The sequence below is a fragment of the Ipomoea nil genome, unplaced genomic scaffold (genome assembly GCF_001879475.1).
Source record: "Ipomoea nil cultivar Tokyo-kokei standard unplaced genomic scaffold, Asagao_1.1 scaffold0642, whole genome shotgun sequence".
NCBI lineage: Eukaryota > Viridiplantae > Streptophyta > Magnoliopsida > Solanales > Convolvulaceae > Ipomoea > Ipomoea nil.
The window spans coordinates 20,736-47,883 of NW_017617070.1; the positions used below are offsets into that span (position 1 = coordinate 20,736).

Sequence of the window (27,148 nt, forward strand, 5' to 3'; positions counted from 1 at the left end):
TCGCCACTACATATAAGCAGTAATTTATTGAACAAAAATAAATTAAATATTTATTTTAAGGGTAAAAATGTCCATATAATATATCAGGGGAAAAAACCGTCACTGTTTGAATAATTGAAGGGGCTAATGTGGTACATGAATAATTAAGAGAAGAAAGTACTATAAGAGCATCCACAATGGTTGGAGAGAATTGGGAGATAATGTAAGAGTGATTAGGAAAGAAAATGTGGAAAGGAGAGAGAAAAAAAAGACAAAACAGATTTAAAAAATAAAAGAAAAATAAAAAAAAAATGGTCAGGTGCGCCTGACACACCCACGGGAGCGTGCAATGCACGCGCCCGTGTGGCTGGCTGCTGTGCGCGAAACGCGCACAACAACTTATCTTTCCTGATATTTCTCTTCCCTTGGGAAGAGAAATATTTTATCATTTGTAGGAAAAATAACTCTAACATTAACCCCACCCCACATTTGTAAATAACCCCACCCAAGTTATTTCTTCTTACATTAACCCCATATTATTCACTAGTGTGGATGCTCGAAGCATATAATTTAAAGAAAAAAGTGTCATTTTCTCTTTAATTAATAAATAGATGTTTTAAAATGGAAGATGGATCCGTTTTTTAGAAAGTAATATTTGTTTTATAGAAATACAATCACACAATATTGTAGTTGGCATATCAGTACATCAATGGTAATAAGTAAATAAAAAATGTTTTATTACCATTAAAGAATTTTGAATAAATCTTTTTATCTCTATCAAGTTATATTACGCTAGCAGAAAATGTTAGGTAAGTTGAGATATTCATAAATAGTAAATGAAAATATTTACTTCTATATGATTTAATGAATCTATAGATATTTTTATGAGTTTGGGAGATCAAACACGTGTATGTTGTGTATCTTTAAAAGATTTTAGTTTGACGTTGAAACTTATCTTTAAAAGACTTACATCAAATGGGCCTACCAAAATTTTACTATGCAAAATGTAAATACCAATGCAATAACAACAATAATAATACTCCATAACAATAACAATAATAATAATTATTTGATAGAGACATGGACCGTACCCAGGGTCCATTTTGTTGTGAAAGTTTGGCCCAATCGTTAAAGCGTGGTGTTCATTTTTAGAGGTGAGGTGTTGATCAAATAAGAATAATGAAAATTTACTCGACTAAGAAAAGAAGAAAGTTTGGAGCAAAATATTATAAGAATTATTACTAGGCAGTATCAAACTCACAACCTCAAGCATAACAACACAAGTTTCAGATCACCAAGCCACTCAAGATCTTGTATACTAAAGGGTAGAAAACTCCAGTTATGCATCGGAGTGCGCTGGAACCAAAGTAGTGGGGGGACACGTGTGTGGCCAAGAATGAAGGTTGCCCGATGCCGTCCATTTGTTAACCATCCGTGAGTCCTTCAACAATTTAATTAAAAGGCATCCCTTGGCTCAAACCCTTTCTAATCCATTGGTTTGAGTCTCTTCCCTTTTGCTAGCACACTAGTGTTCGATTCCTAGCGGTAACATTATTATTTCTATTTCATTATTCTTCCAAAGGTTGAACCCCAACCCTAAGGGGCCCCCACACCCCGGCCCGACAGAGCATTTGGGAGGATGTAAATCTATTTCATTATTAATGCTATAGCTTGTATTATTTATTATTCGGGTCGCCATTTTGGGCCCTATTCCATTCCTTAGAGCTATAGTATTTATTATTTATGTATTCCTTCGTCTGCCGTTTTGGGCCAATATCTCAGGCTTTGTACGTACTATTTGGGCCTAGCATCCAGAGTAATAAAGCTACAATTTTCTACCTCCACTCTGTACCTCTATACCCGGTTTATAGTGGACCCGATTCCAACAAAACATCATTGGCGTCGTCTGTGGAGAACGCTACGAAAAGCATGTGTTCCCAGTTTCTACCCGTTGTTGGTAGCATGGAAGAGTCATCATTCTTGAATACTCTGGCTAGGAAGATGGTTTTTAAGTAAACCTTGGTTTCACCATTCGACATGGGAGTGTTTTAAGAAGTACAGTGTTGATCATGCAGGCTAGTTGAAGTGCTACTCCTTACCTGAAATGAGTTAGTTTGACTTTCACATGATGTTAAAAATCATGCGTTCCTAGTTTCTACGCGTTCTACCATTTCCATTTACGCAATCAAACCCGAGATACGCTGAAATGGCCGAGTCACAAACCAAGCATTCTTGGAACCTACAAGAACGCCTTAGCAGGCAAGGCGAGGGTCCGTCTGGTTCATGAGGGTCAGTTCTCCACCAAGGAACATGAGAGGTCCGATTGACAATATAGCCGCGCCGTCGGAGGAGGCATTACCATCGGCGGAACTCGAATAATTTTCGTAGCAGGCCACTAACCCGAACACTCAAGGAAATCATCCCCTCACCCTCAGCACTCCACGAGTTGGAATGAGGGAACCACTAAGGAGGGTGTCTAGTGCAAGGGGCCCGAACCCGTAACTAGGACCGAAATGAGGGACACGTCATGGAGGGAGCTCAAACCCGTTCACGACGAGGCCTTCGATGAGAATATTGATCGTACCACGGCAGTTAAGCACCCGCAGCGAGTAACAGGCCTAGACCAAATAATAGCCCCTTGGTGGGCTTGCAAGCAGCTCGAGGGAAGTAAGAAAAAATATTTCTACATTGAAAAAAATATTAACATATATTTTTGGTTGGGCTTAAAGGCTAAGCAAGCTACCAAAAAAAATGGATGTGGTAGCGGACCTACATACAGTATAAGTGGTCCCGACGCGAGCTGGAAGCTCTACGATCTATACAGGATACACGGCAATAAACAATAGCATTCAAATGGGCTTTGACAATAAACAATAGCATTCAAATGGGCTCGCAGACTGGGTTGGTAGCTCGTGGAGGTATTAAAGCAATTTTCAACTTCATTTTTGTACTAGTACCCGTGAGCTTAGTTGGGAAAGCACTACAAGCGGTCTTGGAAAAATGGTGATTAGATTGGCAAGCAACCCGAGAAGGTAATAAAAAAATCACTTTTATTATTTTCTTATTACTCTTCACCACCTTTCATTTTCAATGTTGGGTCCGCAATGCAGGGTAGATGGCCCAAGAGAAAAAAAAAAAGAGAAGAAAAAAAAAGTGGGCCCACCTCACATCTCATACGGGGATCGCAAGGTAGGCGGACAGTACGCATCTTCACCTGGACTAGTAGGACATGATCCTAAACCCAGCATATGGACCCTCACCTGGGCCTGCAGGCAAGGTACGCATCCTAACGTGCATTACCAAAAAAATAAAAAATAAAAATAACGTGTGTGGTGCTAGCATGAGGTAGCAGGTAACGAACATACGAGTACACCCAGGTTAATGGGATGCGATCCCCAAGCCCAGGATGAACACATTTCTACCTAGGCATGCAGTGCAAGGAATGCAACCCAGCGTGCTATTATAAAAAAAACGTGTGTGGTGCTAGCATGAGGTAGCAGGCAGCTCACATACGAGTACACCAAGGTTAAGGGGGCGCAATCCCTAAGCCCATGATTTACACATTTCCAGACATGTATCTATCTCGCTTCTCAGCGGTCATCATATTTCTATCCCACTTCTCAACGGTCGACATATTATCTATCCCGCTTCTTAGCGGTTGACTTATTATTACCCCTCTACTAAGCGGTCAACGGTATTATCTATCTCGGTTCATAGCGGTCGACTTATTAGGAACTTGGATCTTCTATAAGGAACCTGGGACTCAACACAAACAAGGGAGCACTTGATCACCGTGTTCAGGCATGTGAAACACACTATCGTAAAAGTTTCTGATTTCCCTTACTAAGCAGAAAGGGTAACCAAATCATAACTTTTGATATACAAGAAGATGTACCAAGGGAGTAACTTGAGGCTTTTAATATGTAAAATTCCTTTCGTAAACTCTGCAATAGCTTAGTCAAGAATCTTATATCCTGACAACGTATGAAAATTCTATGGGCAAGAGGAGTATATGGAACCTAAGCCCAATGATCAAAGGCAATACTATTATCATGGGCATGGTGAGCACCATCACTTGAAGAACAAGTTCGACGACAACCCCCACGGAGAAGAAGACCAACTGCAGACTACATGAATCCAACTTATGATGTTTATATTAGTATATACTTGACCTCCAGGGATTGAGACAAACAATTTTGAAGTGAAGTCGGCGGTGAGCAAACTAGTGGCATCCAACCAATTCTATGGATTACCGCCCGAGGACCCATGGCCTATCCAAAATGCTTTGTGCATTTATGTGCTCTCCTCAAGACCAATGGTGTGTCAGATGATGCTCCATAATTTCAATTATTCCCATTTTCATTATTGGGAGAATTTTCCAAGTGGATTAACTCATTTCCCTGCCATCACTTTCATAGTTGGGATCAAATGAAGCAAGAATTTCTTCAAGAGTACTTTTTTTTTTCCATTAGGACTATCAAGCTCAAAAAGCAACTTCAAGACTTTTGCAAAGCTCCAATGGAATCCTTGAGTGATGCATGGAAGAGGTTCAAGGAGATTCGTCGTCAAATTCCAACACATTTATTGACTCATCAATGGGATGCGGTTAGTTTTTTCTATAGAGAATTGGGTGATGAGTCGAAGTTGTTTCTTGATTCATCTTTGAATGGAGCATTGCTCAAGTTAGATTCCATGGAGGTTGAAGCCCAAATAGAGAATATTGCCAACAACACCTCTTATTGGTATAACACAAAGGAATCTTCGAGACAATTGCAATCTAGAATGTATGAGTTAGTGATGCTAAAGCTATGGATACACAAATGGATGCCATGCTTCAAAAGCTCTCTTTTTAGATGGTGGAGCTAGTGTTGCAGAAGTCCACCAAAGCTTCCACATATTCTTTATATATGTCCTTGTCTTTAAACTGTTGTGGAGGACCTCATGGGATGTGGAATTGTTAAGTGTTGGAACTGTAGAACAATATGTATATTTCATCTATTGCTGTACAGGAAGAATGACTATTTATACACAGGCTGAAAGACTACTAGCCATAGGATTTAAAATTCAAATTAAAGACTGAACATCTAACTCTAACAACCCTTATTCATCTAACACTCCCCCTCAAGCTGGAGCATAGATGTCAATCATGCCCAGCTTGTTACAAATATACTCAACCATGGCTTTACTAAGACCTTTCGTAAGCAGATTTGCTAGTTGATCACCAGTTCAGACATGAACAGTCGAAAGTAGCCCTTGTTGAACCTTTTCTCGCACAAAGTGACAATCTACCTCAATATGTTTAGTGCACTCATGAAACACAGGATTACTAGAAATGTGTATAGCAGCCTTATTGTTACACCACAAAGGAATTAGTTTATTCACCTTTACACCAATCTCCCCAAGAACATTACACAACCACATCACCTCACATGCCACATGAGTCATTGGTCTATACTCAGACTCTGCACTAGAGCGTGAGACAACACTCAGCTTCTTACTTTTCCACGACACTAGATTGCCACCAAGGAACACACAATACCCCGTTGTCGACTTCCTGTCACTCAGTGACCCAACCCAATCAGCGTCAGAGAAGGCTTCAACACTCATATGCCCATGATTGGCATACAAAATTCCTCTCCCAGGAGCACTCTTTAAATATTTCACAACCCTCACTGCAGCTTCCCAATGAAACTTTGTAGGATTTGCCATGAACTGACTTACCACACTTACCGGAAAGGTAATATCCGAACGAGTGATAGTAAGGTAGTTTAACTTCCCCACTAGCCTCCTATATCGCTCTGGATCTTCAAGAGGCTCCCCCTCACTAGGTATAAGCTTAACACCCTGGTCCATAGGAGTTTCACACGGCTTCGACCCTAAGAGCCCAGATTCTTCAAGTAAATCTAGCACATATTTCCGTTGTGAAAGAAATATGCCTCTCTTAGAACGAATAACCTCAATCCCAAGGAAATACTTCAATACTCCCAGATCTTTCGTATGGAACTTCTCTTTAAGAAAAGATTTGAGTGCATCAATTCCCGTCGCATCATCACCCGTGATCACTATATCATCAACATAGACAATTAACAAAACACTGCCAAGGTTAGAATGTTTATAAAAAATAGTGTGATCATAGGCACTACGTTGCATGCATGCCAAACTCAGTAACTATACTACTGAATCTCCCAAACCACGCTCTGGGAGATTGTTTTAACCTATACAAAGACTTCTTCAGCTTACAAATCTCCCCCTGAGCAACAAACCCAGGTGGTTGCTCCATATACACCTCTTCTACCAAATCTCCATGTAGAAAGACATTTTTGATATCTAATTGGTATATATTAGGAACGGGCTTGGGGCAAACCGACCCTGGAAGGCATGGTGCAAGGGGCCAAGGGCCCCGAGGTGGTCGCGGTGCGATATGAGGGGACTTTGGCGACCCAGTTGGGGTCGACCTCAGCGTCGGCCTCGGTTGGGGCCGACCTTCGACTCGGGCTACTCTCCTTCGTTGACAAGGACTTGCAACTCGGAGAGTGGGGGACTCATGATGGATATATTAGGAGAAGAGACTCGGGGCAAACCGACCCGAGGCGGTCGCGGTGCGATAAGAGGGAAATTGGGCGTCCCCAGTTGGGGTCGAGGTAGACCCCAGCGTCGGCCTCAATTGGAGTCGACCTCGGCGTCGGCCTCGGTTGGGGTTGGCCTCGGCGTCGGCCTCGGTTGGGGTCGACCTCGGCGTCATCCTCGGTTGGGGTTGACCTTGGCGTCGGCCTCGGTTGGGGTCGGCCTCGACGTCAGCCTCGGTTGGGGTCAACCTTGTGGTCGACCCCGAATGAGGTCGACCTTGGCCAGACGGAGTAGCCCGTGGGTGGGCCGTCCTGGGCCTCGGGCGTGCCCGCGTGACTCGGTCAACCGGGATCCAACCGCCCACCCTATTCTCATGGGTCGGTTGGGAGGATTGCTTAGTATAAAAAGACATCTCCTTGTCTTTGTTAGGACGCCTACATCTTGTCTTGTTACTACACTCTCCTTGTAATTTTCCTATAAAAGACTATCAATACGAAAGTTGTCCCCGCGACATATACATTCTTTGCATTTTCCTATTTATCATTTATTGGATTTAGTGATTCGGGTCTACCTCGGGTAATTAGATCCATCATTGGTGCTCTTGTTGAGAGTTGACGTATAAGCTCGAGCGTGCTCCATATTCCACTAGTTATGGCAAGATCGAGGTCCAACATCTCGCGGCTCTCGTAACACCCGTGCCTCCCCTACCGGGGGTGGCCTCAACGGGACCACTAGTCAGCAACGAACGCTTTCTTTGAGGTCGGTGGGTGACCTTAGAGATCACCCCACCAACCACCACAATGGTGCGCTAGCACCCCCGTCCTCCTCCAAATCTTGCCCTTTTCCAGGAGGGGCGGCTGCCCTTCAGCAGGCCTTAGTGACATTGACCTGCCTCGCGGAGGGGCTCCAAGGAGGTACGTGGGTGGGCCCGGAGGCCACCCGAAGGGTGCCGACCCCATCTCCGCCTTCCCCGAGAGGGCGCAGCGGCCTAAGCACCCGACCACCACGCACACCCGGCGCCCGGGCCGAAGGGGAGGCCAACTCACCCCAACCGTCAGACAGGCAGGGTGACACCCATCAAGATCATCGTTGAGATGGCGATAGAGGGAGGTCAACCCAGGCCAGGCCCGCCTGGAGAGGTTGGCCCGAGATAGGTGGGAACCAGGCCGGCATCGTCAACACCATCAAGGCCTATAATGAGGTGTTTGCATGGGGACCCGAGGACATGTCGGGCCTCAACAGCGACGTCATCACCCACAGGCTCGCCGTCGACCCCACAATCAAGTCGGTGCCACAATGCAAGAGGTACCTCTCCGCGGAGAGGAGTGGGTTCGTGAAGGCGTAGGTCAACACCTTCCTCGAAATAGGGCACATTGAGGAGGTCATATACCTTGAGTGGCCTGCTAACGTGGTCCTCGACCCCAATATCATTGTTCTAGAAAAGGGGGCACCTGGCGACCCCACCCCTGAAGACCAAAACTATTTTATTTTTTCCAAAGGCAAAGGGGGTGGGGGGGCTTGACCCCGAACAGCGGCATATGTTCTCCCTAGTAGAATCGACGGAATCCAACCTCGCCTAGCACGAAGAGGAGTTATTAACCCATGGTCATGGTCGTGGTCGTGTGCGCCGGCCCCGACCTTGGCTTTCCCTAACGGTAGTATAGGGGGGACGCCCCCGCTCACTACTACCTAGCGAAAGAACCTATTATGGGCTACTTGCTCCTTGACAGGCCGAGGCCAAGCAGGTAATGAGAACCTACCCGCTCCCCGGTGATGCACTCTATAAGAGGTCCTACAGCGGCACCCTGCTACGCTACTTATACCACGACGAGGCAAGATCAGACATTGAGGAGGTCGACGCAAGGGGACCTACTCAGTCCAACCCCTAGACCTCAGCCCCAAGCACATCTCCAAGATAGCCTGGGTGAAGAACCCCAGGAAATCCAGTTCGGAGGCCTACCCGGTCCTCCCCTTGCAAGCTCAAGCTCCATACTGGCTTGACCACCTTAAGGAGTACAAGAAGACATACGTCCTCTCCCAGGAGAGGGAGAGGCCAAGCTCGTGAAAAGGAGGGCCCTAACCTGCTTACTCCTCGAGGACACACTCTGCCCTGAAAGAGTCTACAACGGCACCCTGCTACGCGACCTATACCCCGAGGAGGGCCACCGGGGAGACCCCATTCTCCTCGCCCTACGGCTTTGAAGCCTGGACCTCCTTCGGGGTAGCCATACCTTCCCATCAGGCAGAAAAATATGACCCCTGTCTCAACGAGGGCAACCATTGGACCTCCGCGCCGAGAATTACCAACGCCAAGCTAAGGCCTACCACGACAAGCGTGGTACTTCCAATATTTATATCTTGTAAGGTTGTCCGCCCCCCTTCAACTTCAATAAACGCAGTAAAACTTTGCCATGGACTCATTTTCACTATTTCGGGAGGGGTGGAGGTACCCATCCAGCTTCTTCGGTTACCCTAAGGGGGCACGAGGCCCGACCTCGCGTACAAACCCCGACGGAAGAGCTTAACGGCTCAAGTCCGGTGACTTGGGGCCGACGGGCTTACCCTAAGGGGGCACGAGGCACGACCTCGCATACCAACCCCGACGGAAGAACTTAACGGCCCAAGTCCGGTGACTTGGGGCCGACGGGCTTACCCTAAGGGGGCACGAGGCACGACCTCGCGTACCAACCCCGACGGAAGAGCTTAACGGCCCAAGTCCGGTGACTTGGGGCCTACGGGCTACCCTAAGTGGGCACGAGGCCCAACCTCATTCGCCACCCGACGGAAGAGTTCTTGGACCAAGGGGTAACCTTAACCAAGCAACTATAACTACCCTCGGTGTGAGGCCATCTCATGGGCTCGCCCAAGAGGAGAACACATCAAGGAAAGCGCACGAAAGAAGTAAAGTGGACTCAGAAGTCAAAGTCTTATACACAATGCCAAGGAGTCCAAGACTTATGATGAGTGTTCTTGTAGAGAAGAAGTCCCGATCGCGATGGAATCACACCAAAGTTGGCCAAAGAGGAAGGAGGCAGGGCGGACGTCTTCCCGTGGGCTTGGGGTCGACCTTCGACTTGGGCTACTCTCCTTCGTTCACGACCACTCGCAACTCGGAGAGTGGGGGACTGATGATGGATATATTAGGAACGGGCTTAGGGCAAACCGATCCTGGAAGGCATGGTGCAAGGGGCCAAGGGCCCCGAGGTGGTCGCGGTGCGATATGAGGGGACTTCGGCGACCCTAGTTGGGGTCGACCTCGGTTGGGGCCGACCTTCAACTCGGGCTACTCTCCTTTGTTGACAAGGACTCGCAACTCGGAGAGTGAGGGACTCATGATGGATATATTAAGAGAAGAGACTCTGGGCAAACCGACCCGAGGCAGTCGTGGTGCGATAAGAGGGAACTTGGGCGTCCCCTGTTGGGGTCGAGGTAGACCCCAGCGTCGGCCTCAATTGGGGTCGACCTCGGCGTCGACCTCGGTTGGGGTTGGCCTCGGCGTCGGCCTCGGTTGGGGTCGGCCTCGGCGTCGGCCTCGGTTGGGGTCAGCCTCGGTTGGGGTCGACCTCGGCGTCGGCCTTGGTTGGGGTTGGCCTTGGCGTCGGCCTCGGTTGGGGTCGGCCTCGGCGTCGTCTTCGTTTGAGGTCGACCTCGGCATCAGCCTCGGTTGGGATCGGCCTCAGCGTCAGCCTCGGTTGGGGTCGACCTTGTGGTCTACCCCGAATGAGGTCGACCTTGGCCAGACGGAGTAGACCGTGGGGACCGCCACGTGGGTAGGCTGTCCTGGGCCTCGGGCGCGACCGCGTGACTCGGTCAACCGGGATCCAACCGCCCACCCTATTCTCATGGGTCGGTTGGGAGGATTGCTTAGTATAAAAAGACAACTCCTTGTCTTTGTTAGGACACCTACATCTTGTCTTGTTACTACACTCTCCTTGTAATTTTCCTATAAAAGACTATCAATACGAAAGTTGTCCCCGCGACATATACATTCTTTGCATTTTCCTATTTATCATTTATTGGATTTGGTGATTCGGGTCTACCCCTGGCAATGTTGCAAAAAACGTTAGGCGCCCCCTAGGCGGCAAGGGGGCGCTAGAGGCGCCTAGGCGCCGATTTTTTATTTATTTTTTTAATTTTTTTAATTATTTTTAATTAAAAATAAAATTAAAAATTAAAAATTTTTAAAATTTAGTAATAAAACATAAGGTTTCCATAGTTATTTCTTAGAAACTATTTACGAAAGTGGTTGTGAAAGTGTTCAAAAGATTGTTTAAACCATCTAAATACATAAAAAAAAACTAAAATTAAGAACTAAAGAAGCATTTTTTTGAGAAATTAGTAGACCAACCCGCCTTCGGCAATTTGTGGTGGATAGATCTCGAAAAAATATGCGATTTGAAAAAAAAATTGTCCAAAACAGACAACCGAGTCAAAAGTTATGCCTTCCCGAAATTTTCGCAATTTTAAAACGCCAAAAAAAAAAAAAAATTAATAAAGCGCCGGTTCAGCCGGCTAGGCTGCCGCCTAGACCGCCTAGCCGGCCGGCCGCGGAGGACGATTCCGGCCTTCTTCGCGGCGGCGGCCGGGCGCCTAGCGCCTAGGCGCCGATTAATCGGCGCCTTGGCGCGATTTTTGCAACCATGACCCCGGGTAATTAAATCATCAGGTACTTGAATGTGGTTTCTATTGGCCTACTGCTTCCCAAGATTCAAGAATTTGTACTCAAATGTGTGATAAGTGTCAAAGAGTAGGTAACATTTAAAAAATGGATGAAATGCCTCGACAACTTATCAGGACTTGTGAGATTTTTTACATTTGGGCCATTGATTTCGTTAGCCCCTCCCTACCTATAAGGGCTACAAATTCATTTTGGTTGTCATAGAACATACAAATTCATTTTGGTTGAAGCTCAAGAACCCATGCATAATGATAGCTGGGTGGTAAAAAGATTCTTGAAAAAGCTTTCAATTAGTTTGGAATCCCTAAGGTGTTTTGGCAAGGCATGCCATCTTCCTGTAGAGGTAGAACATAAGGTTTTGGGGCATTGAAAACTCTAAATTGTGATTTGAATTTTGAAGGTAAAGAGAGATAATGGCAACTCAATGAGCTTCAAGAATTGGGATTGATGGCCTATGGAAGCCCAAAGATCTACGAGGAATCGATCAAGGTCTATCATGACCACCACATCAAACAAGGAAGGTATTCAAACAAGGTGATGGGGTAGGTTTTTCTTGATACTGCTAGGTTAAAACTCTTTTCGAGAAATTAAAGCTAAAATATTGGTGGTCCGGACTATTTGGATTACATAAGTCTTACTATTTGGTACAATTGAGATACCTCACCCTAGGAAGGGTAAGTTTAAAGTTAATGCTCAACACAAATAAAGTACCTATGAGGGAAGATTAAAAGAGAAAAAAGAGGTTTTACTCCTATAATTCATAAAGTTTAGGCGGTCTACAATCTAGTCCTAAATTTCATTTTGACTCATAAAAATATAATTACACTTTTTCTTAACATGATTTTATAAAATATATAAAATATGATAACACTTAAAAAACGGAGGAAAAAAAAGAAAAGAAAAAAGAAATAGATCAAGATCAGTAATGTCCATCTAAAAAGATTCTTTGATCTTATCTCCTATTTCAATGAGAAATGGTGGATCTGTACTACTAGAAAATTTTATATTTTTTGAAATTTTTTTAATCCACAACCTAATGTGTGGTTAACCCTCGTGAAATTAGAACAAGGCTTAGATCTAAATATGTTCGGACCACCACAACAATTATAAAAGATAAATAACAAATTGACATAATCTAGTAGAAATTAACACAATGATTGATTGAAAGCTAAATTACTAGCTTATAAGTGTAATTATTAGAGATGGTAGATATCAATGTTGAAAAAAACGCTAGGCGTCTAATTTTATTTTATTTTAAATTTTTTTAAACTTTTTTATGTTTTGGAGTTATACAAAATGTAAATGTGAGTTTTGACATTTTGACTGTGAAAACTTAGGGTCCATTTACTAACAGAAAATTGTTCTCTGTTTTTTATTTTATAATTTTTCAGTTTTCATTCTCTGTTTTTCATTCTCAGTTTTCTGTTTAGAAAACTTGTTTACTAACAAAAAACTGTTCTCTGTTTTCTGTTTTCTAATTTTTCAGTTTTCACCTAAAATTTAGTTTAGATAATAATAATATTTTTTGAGCTAATATTTAAAATATTTTTTTTTTGATATATTCATTTGAATGACATGTATATGAATATATAACTTTTACTTTGAATTCTAATGTATATGAGATTTCAATATCCGATATCTGGACCGAACTTGTATGATGATGTAACATAATTAAAAATATTTGAGCTAATAATCTATTGAGTTCAATCAAAATCTAAAACATTATATAGAGTTTAATTCTTACTTTTGATAATGTAAATAATGTCTAACTTTAAAGTGTAAGCAAATAAATTATGTTTAAATAAGTAAATTAGAAAAGATAAAAGATACTGATAATTAAAATAAGATGATAATGAATACAGTCATAGTAATGTGGTTATAGTGACATATAACTAAATAGATGATATATGATTCTGTTTTCCATTTCGAAAACAGTTTTTAAGTGTGTTCCAGTTTTTCAGAAATTTCCGGAAATTATTTTTAGTTTTCAAAATGGAAAACTGTATTAGTAAATATGTTTTCAATTTTCTATTTTCCAGTTTCTGGAAATTTTCAGAAATTTCCAGTTAGTAAACAGCCTCTAAAACTGTGAAAAGGTGAATCTGTCCCCCTGATCTGAGAGAGACACGTAGAAAAAATTGAAAAAAAAAAAAAAACAGAAATGGACTTGGCCTTACACGTAGACAACATCTTTAATATAGTAATATCACTCCATTCAACCACTCAAGACCGTCTAGCCCGCCGCATAGGCACCGGGTCCAGGAGAGGCCAATTCCGGCGTTCCTCGACGTTGCCGGACGCCGTCTAGGCGCGATTTATACAACACTGATAGATACCAATCCACTAATTCATCAAACAAATATTTAACGAGCTACACAATATATATTGATGGTTTTGTCAGTACCAAGTGGGATAGAAAAAATAATAGTATTATTGCTCGAGGCGCTAGGCCCAACAGAATATGTAAAACCAGTGACCACCAAGCTAAGATACATTGCAAAAACCCAAGGATGATGTCTTAAGAGGAAATAAGGGTGCCTATTTATACTGTAGAGGTCCCTCCTGATGTTCGACAAATGTACAGCTCTAGTTTGCCTTCATTCTTGGGCATACACGTCTCCCCACTACTCGAATGTCAGCGGCAAGACTTGACACGTTAATTTATGTGATCCCAACCATAATGGACCTAAGAAAGCAACTTTGTCCTACATTCTATATCTTTATTTTGTCCCTCTATAATTCTACGTATCCTGTCTAGCTCCCTTAATATTTTAACTCTCTCCCATTCATTTTGATATTTCATTCTCTTCTAGGAGCTCAAAGTTGTGCCTGCTTGAAACGAGATTGTATCACAATACGATCAAAATGTTGTGTTCACAAGCTAATGCAAGTGTTATAAGCCGATGAACACAATCGGAAGGAATCATCGGATTTCCGATGCGATCAAAATGTTGTGTTCACAAGCTAATGCAAGGAATCATCGGATCTTCGTCGCAGCTGCCTGCTCTCCATGGATTGGCTCCTTCTTCCCTAGTGAAGCAGAAGCCCTCGCAATTAGTGAAGCTATTAACTGGTCTCTAAACTTGGATCATTTGCATGTGGAGACTGATTCCCTATTGTTTGTCCAGGGCCTCAAATCTGTTGAGTCTATCTCCTCTTTTGATTTACTGATCTTAGATGTAAAAGGTGTATTGAGTTCTCTTACTCATAGTTGTATCTCGTTTGTAAAGCGTTCTGCGAACTGGACTGTCCATCTCTTAGGTAGGGAGTCAATTTCTAAGTCTGATCGCTTGGAGTGGTTTGATAACCCTCCTTCTTTCATTTGTAATGCTCTTTATCATGATTTAATATAATATATCCTTTCTCAAAAATAAAAATGAAGTGATACAAGTTTAGAAGTGCAGTATTTGAACTCTTGGAAATGTTTCAAGGGTTTTATTCCGCCATTTTTTACGAACTTTATACAACTTATACAAAATGATTGCACACTGGTTTTGTCAACGATTCCAAGAGTAGTTTTGTCAACGATTTAAAATATCTCTAATTTTGTGTAGGCATACAAAGTAATCCCATATTACTTACCCCAACCCTACCCACCCCCCAAAAAAAAATTTTTTTTTGCCAATTCACGAAAGTTTTGGATAATAATAATTGTCATGTAAGCTTTATAACTTAGAATAACATATGCCACATAAGTTTTAATAGTATTACGTTGCTTGGATGAGAACTGTATGAATTGTATTAGATCAACTTTAATTACAAACTGTACAGATTAGGGGAATATATACAACAAGTAATCATAAAGAGACTAGGATAGGAAGTCGCCCGCACGGGTCCGCTGAACCCATTGAGTCTCCGCTGAACCCACTGAGTCACCGTGATAAGAAGTCATAATATGACTCAAATACAGAGAGTCCTAATACTCCCCCTTATGCACATGGTATACTGGTAACCGGTAAAGGCTATTAACTTGAATTAGTCAATCTCTATGTTGCACACATGTATGTGGCACCAAGATTGTCACATCATAGCTTGGGAGTAGATATACCTAGAACATCGCAGAAGTGAAACGATCCAGACCACTTCAGCATAGACATTTGCTAAAGTTTTATATTCGGCCTTCGTTGAAAATCTAGCAATAGTTCTTTATTTCTTTCAAACTCAAGATACAAGATTGGATCCAAGAAAAACAGCAAAATCACTAGTAGACTTTCGGTCTTCCGGACAGCTAGCCCAGTTAAATCAGAGAAGGCATGAAGTTCTTTTGAGAGAGATTTTCTAATGCATAAACCAAAACTGATAATGCCTTTTACATACCTCAGAACTCGTTTTAATTGCTCCTAGTGAGAAACCGTAGGGGCATGCATATGTTGACAGAGCTGGTTCACAACAAAAGAAAAATCAGGTCGTGTAACAGTTAAATATTGCAACGCCCCTCCCACACTTCTGTATTGTGTAGGATCATCATATAAATCAGCATTAAAAACCACGGTTTTCAAAGCAGGAATGAGAGTGGGTAGTTCTTTGCACTCTGCCATTCCAGGCTGTTTTAAAATATCATTCATATATCGTTGTTGGGAAAGCAAAATTCCATCATTGCATTTAACAGTTTATATCCCAAGAAAAAAACTAGGTTCACCAAGGTCCCTAATTTTAAAGGTGGCAGATAATTTTGAAATCAACTGAGCAACCAGATCCTCATCACTTCCTATCATTAAAATATCATCAACATAGACCAATAGATAGACATAAGTAGAGACTTGAGAGTAGAAAAATAAAGAAACATCTGTTTTTGATGCCTGGAACCCTATAGATATAAGAAATGCATGTAGACAATTAAACCATGCTCTAGGAGCTTGTTTTAAACCATAGAGTGAACGTTTCCACAAACGAACATGATTAGGGTACTGAGCATCAATATATGCTCAATATAACCAGGCGGTTGTTTCATATACACAATCTCAGACAAGTTTCCATTCAAAAAAGCATTATGAACATCAAGCTGTCTGATAACCCAACCAGAGGAAAAAACCAAGGATAGAAGTAACCTGACAATAGTGGGTTTAACCATCAGGTTAAAAGTATCAAAAAAGTCTTGACCAGGCACCTGATTAAAACCTTTTGCTACCAATCTTGTTTTATGTCGTTCAATGGAGCCATCTGCCTTTTGCTTAGTGCGAAAAACCCATTTACATCTAATAATGTTCATACCAGTCTAAGATGAAACTAGACACCATGTTTGATTCTGAAGAAGGGCATTGATTTCTTGATCCATGGCTTCACACCACTCTAGAAATTTAACTGCGTGAGTGTAACAAGTGGGATCCGGGGAACAAACCTGAACCGTTAAAGCCGATGGAGGAGCCTAAGACCGACTACGAGTGCTCATCATGTGAGTCCGAGTAGTGGATTTCTAGCCGCGAGACCGTTTAGTAAGTTGTTCGGCCACGGTGTCAGGCTCAGGTTCGGATAGCCCGTCAACTACAAGCTGCTGGGAGGCGGGCTGTTCGGCTATTGCATGCGGCTGAATCCCGCACTGGCCCGGCACGACAATGCTACTGTCGAGCAGCTGCGGAGTGGGTGCGGGCAGTGATCCAGGATGGGCAGCGGTAGGAACAGCGGGAGCCATCACAGATTCTGCCCAAGGAGTGCTCTGTATTGGTTCAGGGGCTTGTAAAATATTTTTAGTAGCAAAAGGGAAGACTGCATCATCAAACAGCACATGCCTGCACACATACGCTTTATTAGTCTGTAAGTCCATGCACCTATACCCCCCAAAATGACTCAGGATAACCTAGAAAAACACATGGAGAAGATCCATATGACATCTTATGACGATTATAGGGACGAAGATATGGATAACATAGACACCCAAAGACACGGAGAAATGAGTGGGATGGAGATGATTTATGCAGTAATGAGTGATGACTGGAGTTATTTAATATTGCAGATGGCATTCTGTTTATTAAATAAACTGCAGTTTCAAAAGCAAAATCCCAAAATTTATATGGAACGGAGGCATGGGCTAGAAGAGCTAGACCAGTATCAACTATGTGTCTATGTTTTCGTTCAACATGACCATTCTGTTACGTTCATGAGTTTAAACACAAGATTGTCTATGAGCAATTCCTAATTGAACGAATGAGTGATGCAATTTTTTGTATTCAACACCAAGATTAGACTGAACAGACTTGATTTTTATATTGAAAGAACGTTCTACCATATTACGAAACTTATCAAAAATAGCATAGAGATAAAATTTTAGTTTCATAGGAAAATACCATGTATAACGATAATGATCATCTACGAAAATAACAAAGTAACGATATCCATCAATAGACAATACCAGAGCTGGATCCCAAATATCAGTGTATATTAAGTCAAGAATATTGGAACTAGAAGACTCAACTCGTGGCAATGGGAATCGAGAAGATTTTCCCAATTGACAAACATTACACAAGTTTGAATTACAACAAATATAACGGCTAGACCCACTAACGGAAAGAAAAGCCGAAGGAGACGAACTAGCGATAGGTAAAGTGTATAGACCCCCGGAGCTATTGCCCCGCAGCAGAACTTCCTTGGTATTGATATCCTTCACAACAAAGAAAGACGGATGAAACTCAAAAAACACCTTATTATCTGAGACAAACTTTTGTATAGATAATAAAGAATTAGACAAATTGGGAACATAAGAATATTAGACAATTTGAAAGAACGAAAAGGGGTTTGAAAGGTAGCATGACCAACACGACTAATAGATAAACCCTTACCATCACCAACACGTAACGTGTCATTACCCACGTATTCCTTCGAAGTAGATAAAATAGCAATATCTAGAGTTACATGGTTAGTTGCTCCCGAGTTAGGGATCCAAACCTGAGAGCCACTGACATCCGCACCACTATCATTGTATGTTAAGTTGGCTTGAGGTGGAGGATCGTAACGATTGTAACATGCAAGAGCTGTGTGACCCTTACTACCACAAATCTGACACTGTGTCGGAGTACCATTATTACCTCCAACGTTAGAGCCCCGGCCGCGACCTCCACCGCTGCGCCCTAGCTGCCGTCCGCCGCCGCGTTGCAACCCACTGTCGCCGCCACGCTGCTGACCGCCGCAACGTCCACTGCCGCGACTGTTGCGTCGTCCACCGCCACGCTGAGCCAAGAAAGCCGCCGGCGAGGAGCCATCCGACGCGATAAACTCCTGGGCACCCAAGAAATTTTCAAGTTCTTGAAGGGTGACGGGCGCACCACGAACCGATAGAGAAGCAGTAAGGTTGCGAAACTCCGGTCCTAGTACGCGAAAGACGTATAAATTCATCTCATCCAAAGACTTAGGCCTGCCGGCCAAGGCAAGATCTTCGGTGATAACCCGTGCACGGCCGATGTAGTCGGCCACAGTGGAATCCCCCTAACGGAGGGATTGAATCTGCCGAAGAAGGTGGAGAGTACGAGCTCGCGAGCGACTGCTCAATGGACTGCCAAATCTTCCGTGACGTTGTGCGGCCGACGGCGATATGCATAACCTCTTTAGAGAGGGAAGAGATCAACATGGACATGAGGGCACGATCATGTTTGAACCAGACTGCGTAGGCCGGATTCGACTATGGATCGTCGGATCCGTCGGCGGGGAGAAAGGCGGACGGGCATATATTACTGCCGTCGACATACTGCATGAGGTCGTGACCATCCAGGAATGGCACAACTTGAGTCCTCCAAAATAGATAGTTCTTGTGTGTAAGCTTAATACTGACAAAGTGATGGGCAGTAGAAAGCGAGGTGAATGTTGCGGTCGACGAAGACGTGATTGCGGCATCAAAGATGGTCCGCTCAGAGGAGTTGATAGATCCGTCATCCAAAGGAACGAAACCCTAGTTTAACTAATACCAGATGAGAACTGTACGAATTATATTAGATCAACTGTAATTACAACTGTACAGAATAGGGAAATATATAAAAGTAATCATAAATGGTCTCTGGTGAGTGAGTAGCATCAACGGTTGAACAGCGGTGTCCGGTTGGCAACACTCCGGCGACGTAAAAATCCGGTGACCCCGGCGGAGAGCTCTGTCAGCAACGTAATTCGAGCACTGCAAGTAGAAACTCACGCTCTGGCGGCAACACGGTGGTTCCCGCTCTCCGGTGATTGTTCTACTTGCTTGGCACCTTTCACGTTGCTTGTTGGTCCATGAAGTTGGCGGGACTCGTTGAGGAAGATAGAATATAAAGAATTTACCTGATAGAAAAAGAAACTCCCAGAAGCTCTACTTCCGAACTTGATACAAAAAGCATATTGTTCTTGATCTTCTGTTCCGTTTATTGCTGTGAGTTTATAAGTGTGGTGAGGCTCCTATTTATAGTACATCGTAAAGGAGTTGTAGTTGGAGTTGGGCTCTACAATCCTAATGTGATTGAGATAAAATTTCTCAACAATAGGAGTCAGTTATGCCACTGAAATCATGGGTGTTAGCTTGGCTTGAGTTAGAATTCACGTGCAGCACCGTGAGTTTGAACTTGGACTTGAGTTTGAATGTTAAATGGGCCAATGGACATTGTATAGCTTCGTATCTTTGGGCTCATGGAGTGTCACTACACCTACTTCATCCTAGAATAATATTTGGGTTTCTGGAATAATTGGGCTTGTGGAACTAAAGTATATTGCGCCATTCTAATCTTTGTGATTAAAATGATTTTGAGTTCATGAAATATTCAGGCAAACATTTGGGGTCATGGAATTTAGGTGCACTATGATAAATTTAAGCGATCATTTGTTAAGTTTCGAGACTTCCTCGCTCTAAGCATTACATGCAGCATGTCCCGATAAGTCTCGAGGGGACAATTTGTAGACACCAAAAATTTGAACTCGACAAGTAACTTATAAAATCATTATTGGGTCAGTGTTGAGATAGATGATTAGGCCAATTTAATTAATTGGATCATGAAAATTAAATTAATTTAACTAGTCCAATTAAAATTTGATTTGGGCTATTGAATTAAAAAATTAAGGCACAAGTGTCAAATAGGCCCATCTACTACTGCGAAGTGCTCAATTTCCACCACGAACTAAATTAAGTGTTAAATAGGTCCATCTACGAGTTACATTTGTTCAATTCGCTTTTTTTACAGGTTAATAACATGTTACCTATTTAATTATTAAAATAAATAAATAAAATAAAAAAGAATACAACCACTGGCTGTCCTCACCGGACAGCCGATGGCTGCCATTTCAAAGACAGCCGTGGCTGTCCGGCTGCGAGGACAGCCGATGACTGTATTCTTTTTTTTTTTTTTTAATAATTTTTAAATTATTTTGTAATTATTTTTTTAATAATTGAATTGGTAACCTGCAAAAATAAAATAAAATCAATTACCTGCAAAAAAAAGCTAATTGAACAAATTTAGTAGGTAAGTGTGGTTAATTAGCCTTTAATTTAGTTTATGGTGGGAATTGAACACTTGACAATAGTACATGGGCCTATTTGACACTTCTCCCATAAATTAATTGGTCTAGACCGATTTTATATTTGAATGTGAATTATAATTATAATTATGATTTGGATATAATATAATTTTATTATATTTGAATTAAATAATTATAATTTAATTTGAATTTGAATTAGATTATGGTATAATGAACCTGGACTTGATTCTGGGCAAGGTTCATTTTCTAGAATAAATAAATAATTAATTAATTAATTAACTAAAAATGAGAGTTTGTTGAGGGATTTTTGTTAGGCCTTTCACTATAAACAGGGTCTTCATTTGACATTCCAAAACACAATATTGAAGACTTGAGGAATTGAGAGCATTTGAAAAACTTGAAGGCTTTGAAAGCATTGAAGAACGCTTGAAGATTGAAGAGCATTTTTGCATATTGAAGATTGAAGGCGTTTGAATATCTTGGAGAATTAAAGGCATTGCAGGTACTTTGAAGCTTTGCAGAGTTGATTGTTTCGAAGCTTGACGTTTGCTGTTGAAGATCACGCTAATTGAATCCCAGAAGCTACGCCGTTTGAATCCCGGAGGCACGCGCCACTTGAATCCCGGTGGCTACGTTACTTGAATCCTGGAGGCACTTCAGTAGAACACGTTAGTGAAAAATCAGAGGACTACACAGAGATTTTGTACCCGCGCTTTAAATTATACACACACTGTAAATGAATTTTGTGAAATATATACAAAGTTTATTTTTTGTGTTTACACAAAGGTAATTAAAGAAAAAAAAAATTGATTGGGTAATCATTTAATAACCCAGTATACAATATATGTTGGAAAAAATAGCTTAAAATGGCATAAACTGGCATGTTAAGTGGCTATTTTGTGGTACAATTATCAGTGGGGTCCACTTCCGATTTGGGTCGGGTCAAAGTGGATTCGGGTTCTTCGTAGTGAGACGAAGAGATTGATATATTGTACGCTCAAAACGGATAATGGGTGAATGAGATATTGATTCTCAAAGTAGACCCATTTGAGTTGGAAAATGAAGGGAAAAAGTGAACTTTTGTCCCACATTGCCTAGATGGTTTCAGCCTTGTGACCTGTACGGAATTAATTCCAATCTTAAATTTTGAATTGAAACCCATGGTAATGATTGCTGTTACCAAGTGTAGTGGGGTTGCCCTTAAGTGCCTAATTAAAAGTTATTTAAGTCCTCCACTCCTATAAAAAAAGGAGTTGGGCAGTAGAGATTTCACACACAGAAATAGAACACGAAAGTTCTTCTTTTTAGCCTCAAAACCTCTCTGCTTCTACTCCTTCTTTAGCCTCCTGTGTTCATAGTCGTATCTTGCTCGCCGGATTCCTTGTTTGAGTGCTCAAACAATGAATCACTAGCAAGTTTTATCCTGGGAAATCTAGGCCACAACGCTCCTAACATCTTTGGGAGGTGGCAAATAAGGTTTTAAGGAAAGAGTGCTCACTTGACTCTTGCAAAAATCCAACACCAAACACTAGCCAACTTTCTCCATCTTTCCTTCCCTTGTTTTTCCAGAAAATAATAATCTTATTTTTTGATTATTATTTGTTTTTCCTACCAACGGTACCAACAATATAGACATAATTGAATGAGTAAAATCGTCATTTTCTCATTTTAATTTTCAAATGAAATAAATTTGATCTAAAACGTAACACTAGAGTGACATATTTCAAATACAATTCACAAAAAAAAAAAAAAAAAAAAAGAACATATCTCTTACATTGCATAATATTTATTACATGATTTGTATTAAATTTTTAAAATATTTAATTATTATATAAATTCTTTATTAATTTAATTTATAATGAGATAAATCAATTTATGGATAACTTTTTTTTTTTTTTTAAAAAAAGAATTTTTTAAATTAACATAAATATTGGGAAGTATGTAATGATATTAGAGAAATATTCATAAAATCTAAAATGAGAAATGTTTTCCACCCATATAAAAATTACACAAATTTTATTCTGATGCAACTATTTTGTGGGGGTCAAATCTTTCTTTTTATTTAATTATTTCAAATCTCGATTTATTAGAAATTTGTCATATTAAAAAGAGGCAAAAAAGGAGTGCTTTTGCTCCACCAATGTGGTTCAAGTAATCGACTAATTAAGTCGTTCCGGACTTTGACCAATTAGTGGTGATGAAAATCTTTGTGTGTAGAAGTTATAGACGGTAGGAAAACCTACATTAATTTGGGTAACTCAAAATTTACATCCTTTATTGGGCTTGGGTGGATTCATGAAAGTCGAGAATATAATTTAACTGAATTAAGAAATCTAAATTAATAAAAAAAAAATGAAAAAAAATTGCTTCTTAACAGGGTCGTTTCATTACAAATAGTACGTGGTCATGTGCGATGGTGGTGGTGGTGGCGATGGTGGTGGTGGCGATGCATGGTGGTGGTGCTGGTGGCGGTGGTGCTGGTGGGGGGTGAGGGTGGTGTGGAGGTGGGGGTGACAACGATGGTGAAATAGAAAATAAATTTAATTGGGGGGTAAAATAGAAAATAGCAACTTTAGGCTATTCCTGATAACTCAGGAATAGCCTAATACCAGGGGCCCCCTTAGGAATCTCTATTCCCCTCGCAATGGGAATATGTTATTCCAAGGAACATTTTTCCTAGGAATAGATGTTTTTACCAAACAAAGGAATAACCCTATTACTGGAAATGCTATTCCATACAGGCCTATTCCGCGAACCAAACGTGCCATTAGTGAAATAGAGATTATGTATTGAATTATCAGAATAAGAGATTAGAGAAATAGAGATTAGGTATGGAATTATCAGAATATCATAATAATAGAAGATTATGTTGATGCTTTGTTCCTGCGTGAGTGTGTGATTACTGTAATATTGCTCTAGCCTCATAATCTCAATAATATATGTATATAATTTTACTTTTTTTTTTAATATTTTTTTTTAATATTTTTTTTTTACAATTGGGCCCCCAAATTTTGGGGGCCAATTGTAAAAAAAAATAAAAAAAATACATGTATATATACTAGAAAAAATGACGAGTTTGGTCCCTGAGTTATAACCGTAGTGACGACTCAGTCCCTATGTTATTATCGTATCCATTTTTAGTCCTTTGGTTATGAGAGAATTGGCGAGTTTGGTCACTGACACTAGTGTGTTGATAAAATTAATTCCATGTGTAAAGAAATAAATTCCTTAAACTTGTAAACTTAGTCAAAATACTTTACCAAAATCGACAAAAGCCTAAGTTGCTTAGGTAATCAGCGAAGAAACCCTACTCTCGTTCTTCTAAAAAAAATCAAATTTCAATATTCCAATTTTATTTATATAAAAAACAAAAACTTAAATTATAAATTTTGACAAATACAAAAATTTGCTCCATAACATGGACAAGCTTGGTATATTTTTCCCTCGATTAGCATAACTCCATGACATTTTGATGGGTAATAAATCATCACATCTACATAAAAAATTATCCCCGAATTGGGGGAAAGATGAAGTACCACAACAAGGATATGACATCCTATAATTAATGCCTAAATTAGTTCATCAATACAGAGAATATTGATTATTTATTTAAACATATACAACAGAGAAACAACTTATTTATGAATTTCGCAGCTTAGAAGTGGACGAATTTGAGATGGCTCAAACCCTAGATATCCCACATGAGGGAACAACCGGATACCCGTGGACTACAAGCCACTTGATTTTTTCTCTATATACTATACAACAAGTTACTGCATGCTGTATAGTATATATATACATATGATATATTTGTGGGGCCCCAAAAACTGGGGGCCCTGGGCTAGGCCCTACTTCTTACCCATTTTAAATTTTCTGACATCTATTAATTGGATACTCATGAATTGATTAACTCACCACTAATTTAAAAAGATTAGTTAATAATATTTTTTATACTTATAGGTGATCCCTAATTCTATTGTGTTGAGTAAGTCGCACAATTAACCCACCAATCAAATCTCAGCTTTCTTTCATGACATCAAATCAGACTACAAATCGCCATTTGTTAAGTCTTGAAGTCAAATTTAATTAATAATTAAACCAATAGCATAATGTCATGTCAAGGAAAAGAAAATGAAGAAGAAATCAAAAGTACACAGCATCACTTAAAAAAATATATATATATATAGAGTTGCACTCGGGTGCGAATGGCTTGCCCAGGCGCGAAATAAGAATGGATTCTGTTCGTCCACGTGTCCAGATCTAATGGATGAGAAACACTGATTTTTTTAAAAAACGCGGTGGCATTTTCGTAAACAATTGAAAATCGAAGTGCAAGTAAAATGTATTACAAGTGCATGTAAAATGTATTATAGGTGCAAGTAAAAATTTACACTGAGCATCAATACTTAGTTGCATTTATAGTTCTAAGTAGTTGCACCTATAGTTCTAAGTAGTTGCACACATAGGTATAAGTAGTTGCATCTAGGTGTATGAATGTTTGCGAGTGGTTTTCAGGAGTATTACTACCCGCTGAACTCAGATCAATGAATGTTAACAAGACAAAATTACATGCACTTATAGGTGAAAGTAGGTGCACATATAGTTATAAGTAGTTGCACCTATAGTTATAAATAGTTGCACATATAGTTATAAGCACACTCAGGTGCATGAATGGTTGCGGAAAGTGAATGCCAACAAGGCAAAATTACATGCACTTATAAGTGAAAATAGGTGCACTTATAAGAGATTTTACTTGCATTTCGATGTTCAATTATTTACGAAAATGCCACTGCGTTTTTTTTTAAGTTATTAGATCTGGACACGTGTCACGCGCTGATTCGTTCGCATTTCCTTCCTGGGCACTTATTCGCACCTGAGTGCGTACCTATATATATATATATATATATATATATATATATATATATATATATATATATATATATATATATATATATATATAAATATAAGAGTGATTCATTTGAAAATATGGTTTTGATTTCCGAGTAAAAGTGGATTTGAATTTGAATAAGTAACGGGAAAGGGGACGCCTATAAGATCCTGAGAAGTGCATTACGGTTACATATCCCCTCTCTTTCAAAAAATCTGCACACTACAGTACAGCCATGGCTATCAACATTGTGGACTGCGGATCAGAGTCTCACGATCTCTTCGACGTTTATTTCTACGACGACCGTATCAAAACCCTAGTGACGCATGAGTCCCACAAGGTCGCCGACTGGATCTCCAACATCGAGTACATCCATCGCCACCGCCTCGACCGTCTCATCGTCGGCCTAGACGTAGAGTGGCGGCCGAACACCTCCCGCAACCAGAACAACCCGGCGGCGACTCTCCAACTCTGCGTCGGCCGCCGCTGCCTCATCTTCCAACTCCTCTACTGCCGCCAATTCCCGTTCGAGCTCGTCGACTTCCTCTCCGACTCCGATTACACCTTCGTCGGCGTCGGAATCCAACACGACGTGGAGAAGCTCGTGGCAGACTACGGTCTGGAGGTGAATAACGCGGTGGATTTGTGTTGCCTAGCCGCGGATGAGTCCAATAATAGTTCTCTGAGAAGCGTGGGTTTGAAGGATCTGGCTAGGATTTACCTTGGATCGGAGATGAGTAAGCCGAGAAGGGTGAGGTTGAGCCGGTGGGATCAAAGCTGGCTCACCGATGAGCAGATTCAGTATGCCTGCAATGATGCTTTCGTCTCCTTTGAGATTGGTAGGGTTTTGGATGCTTCTGAGTATTGAATTCAAGTATATATATATATATATATATATATATATATATATATATATATATACATGATGCCTATTATATTATATCGTTGCCTTCTGTTTTCCTTCTCTTTTTGTTTCGATCATTTCGTGTGTTCAGTTCAACTTGAAAGTTGGAATACTGTTCACATCTCAACTAGTGATGCTTGTTACGGCTGGATTTGAAATCATATCATCACATGAATGTTGAGAACTCTGCTTAGCTTCCACCATGAAAGGCTAGTAGGCTACGGTTAGAGCGATGTGCGGTATTTTTATAATTTTGTATTTTGTATTTTGTATTTTAAAACACTGTTCATTTTGGGTAGTTATCATGTAAAAAAAGCGTCAGTCGTATCTTTCGTTGGGTTTCTTCCCTATGTTTAGATTCTGAAATGATATGATTGCTAATGACATGACGGATCAAATCATCGAGCAATGCATCGACGTCACAATCATTATTATAAAGTTTTAGTATATGTAGTCTTAAATTTTAGTGATAAATGGTTAATCTTCTTTTCAAAAAGATGAACAACATCAATCCTAAAGGCTTTCACACTCTGACCCGACAGAGTATCTTGAAGAGGTAAATTATGATAATTCAATTGAATATAATTATTTTTGTTTATTGTGCATAAGGATCCTCACACTATTGTTAATGAGACTCATTTCTTGTCATTCTTTTCAACTTTTACTTTTATGACCAGTTGAACTGCACATGCAGGTTATAAATGCT

General features: G+C 40.9%; 2 protein-coding genes across 2 annotated transcripts; one reads left to right on the top strand and one right to left on the bottom strand.

Moving 5' to 3' along the window:
* Positions 1-5,205: 5,205 nt before the first annotated feature.
* Positions 5,206-6,259, bottom strand: LOC109174378 (uncharacterized mitochondrial protein AtMg00810-like). Its single transcript, XM_019323617.1, has 2 exons — positions 6,171-6,259; positions 5,206-6,073 (listed from the first exon to the last, which is right to left on the bottom strand). Exons 1-2 carry the CDS (start codon positions 6,257-6,259, stop codon positions 5,206-5,208), a joined length of 957 nt encoding a protein of 318 aa, XP_019179162.1.
* A 19,514-nt stretch (positions 6,260-25,773) lies between these two features.
* Positions 25,774-26,406, top strand: LOC109174379 (Werner Syndrome-like exonuclease). The gene has a single exon (XM_019323618.1). The coding sequence runs from the start codon at positions 25,774-25,776 to the stop codon at positions 26,404-26,406; it is 633 nt and encodes a 210-aa protein (XP_019179163.1).
* The last annotated feature ends 742 nt before the right edge of the window (positions 26,407-27,148 follow it).

Bases quoted from the DNA above. Each gene is read 5' to 3' on its own strand.
- LOC109174378 (XM_019323617.1), bottom strand. From the start codon at position 6,259: ATGGAGCAACCACCTGGGTTTGTTGCTCAGGGGGAGATTTGTAAGCTG. The intron at 6,074-6,170 runs GTTTGGGAGATT...TAACCTTGGCAG, and splicing joins AAACAATCTCCCAGAGCGTG to TGTTTTGTTAATTGTCTATG.
- LOC109174379 (XM_019323618.1), top strand. From the start codon at position 25,774: ATGGCTATCAACATTGTGGACTGCGGATCAGAGTCTCACGATCTCTTC.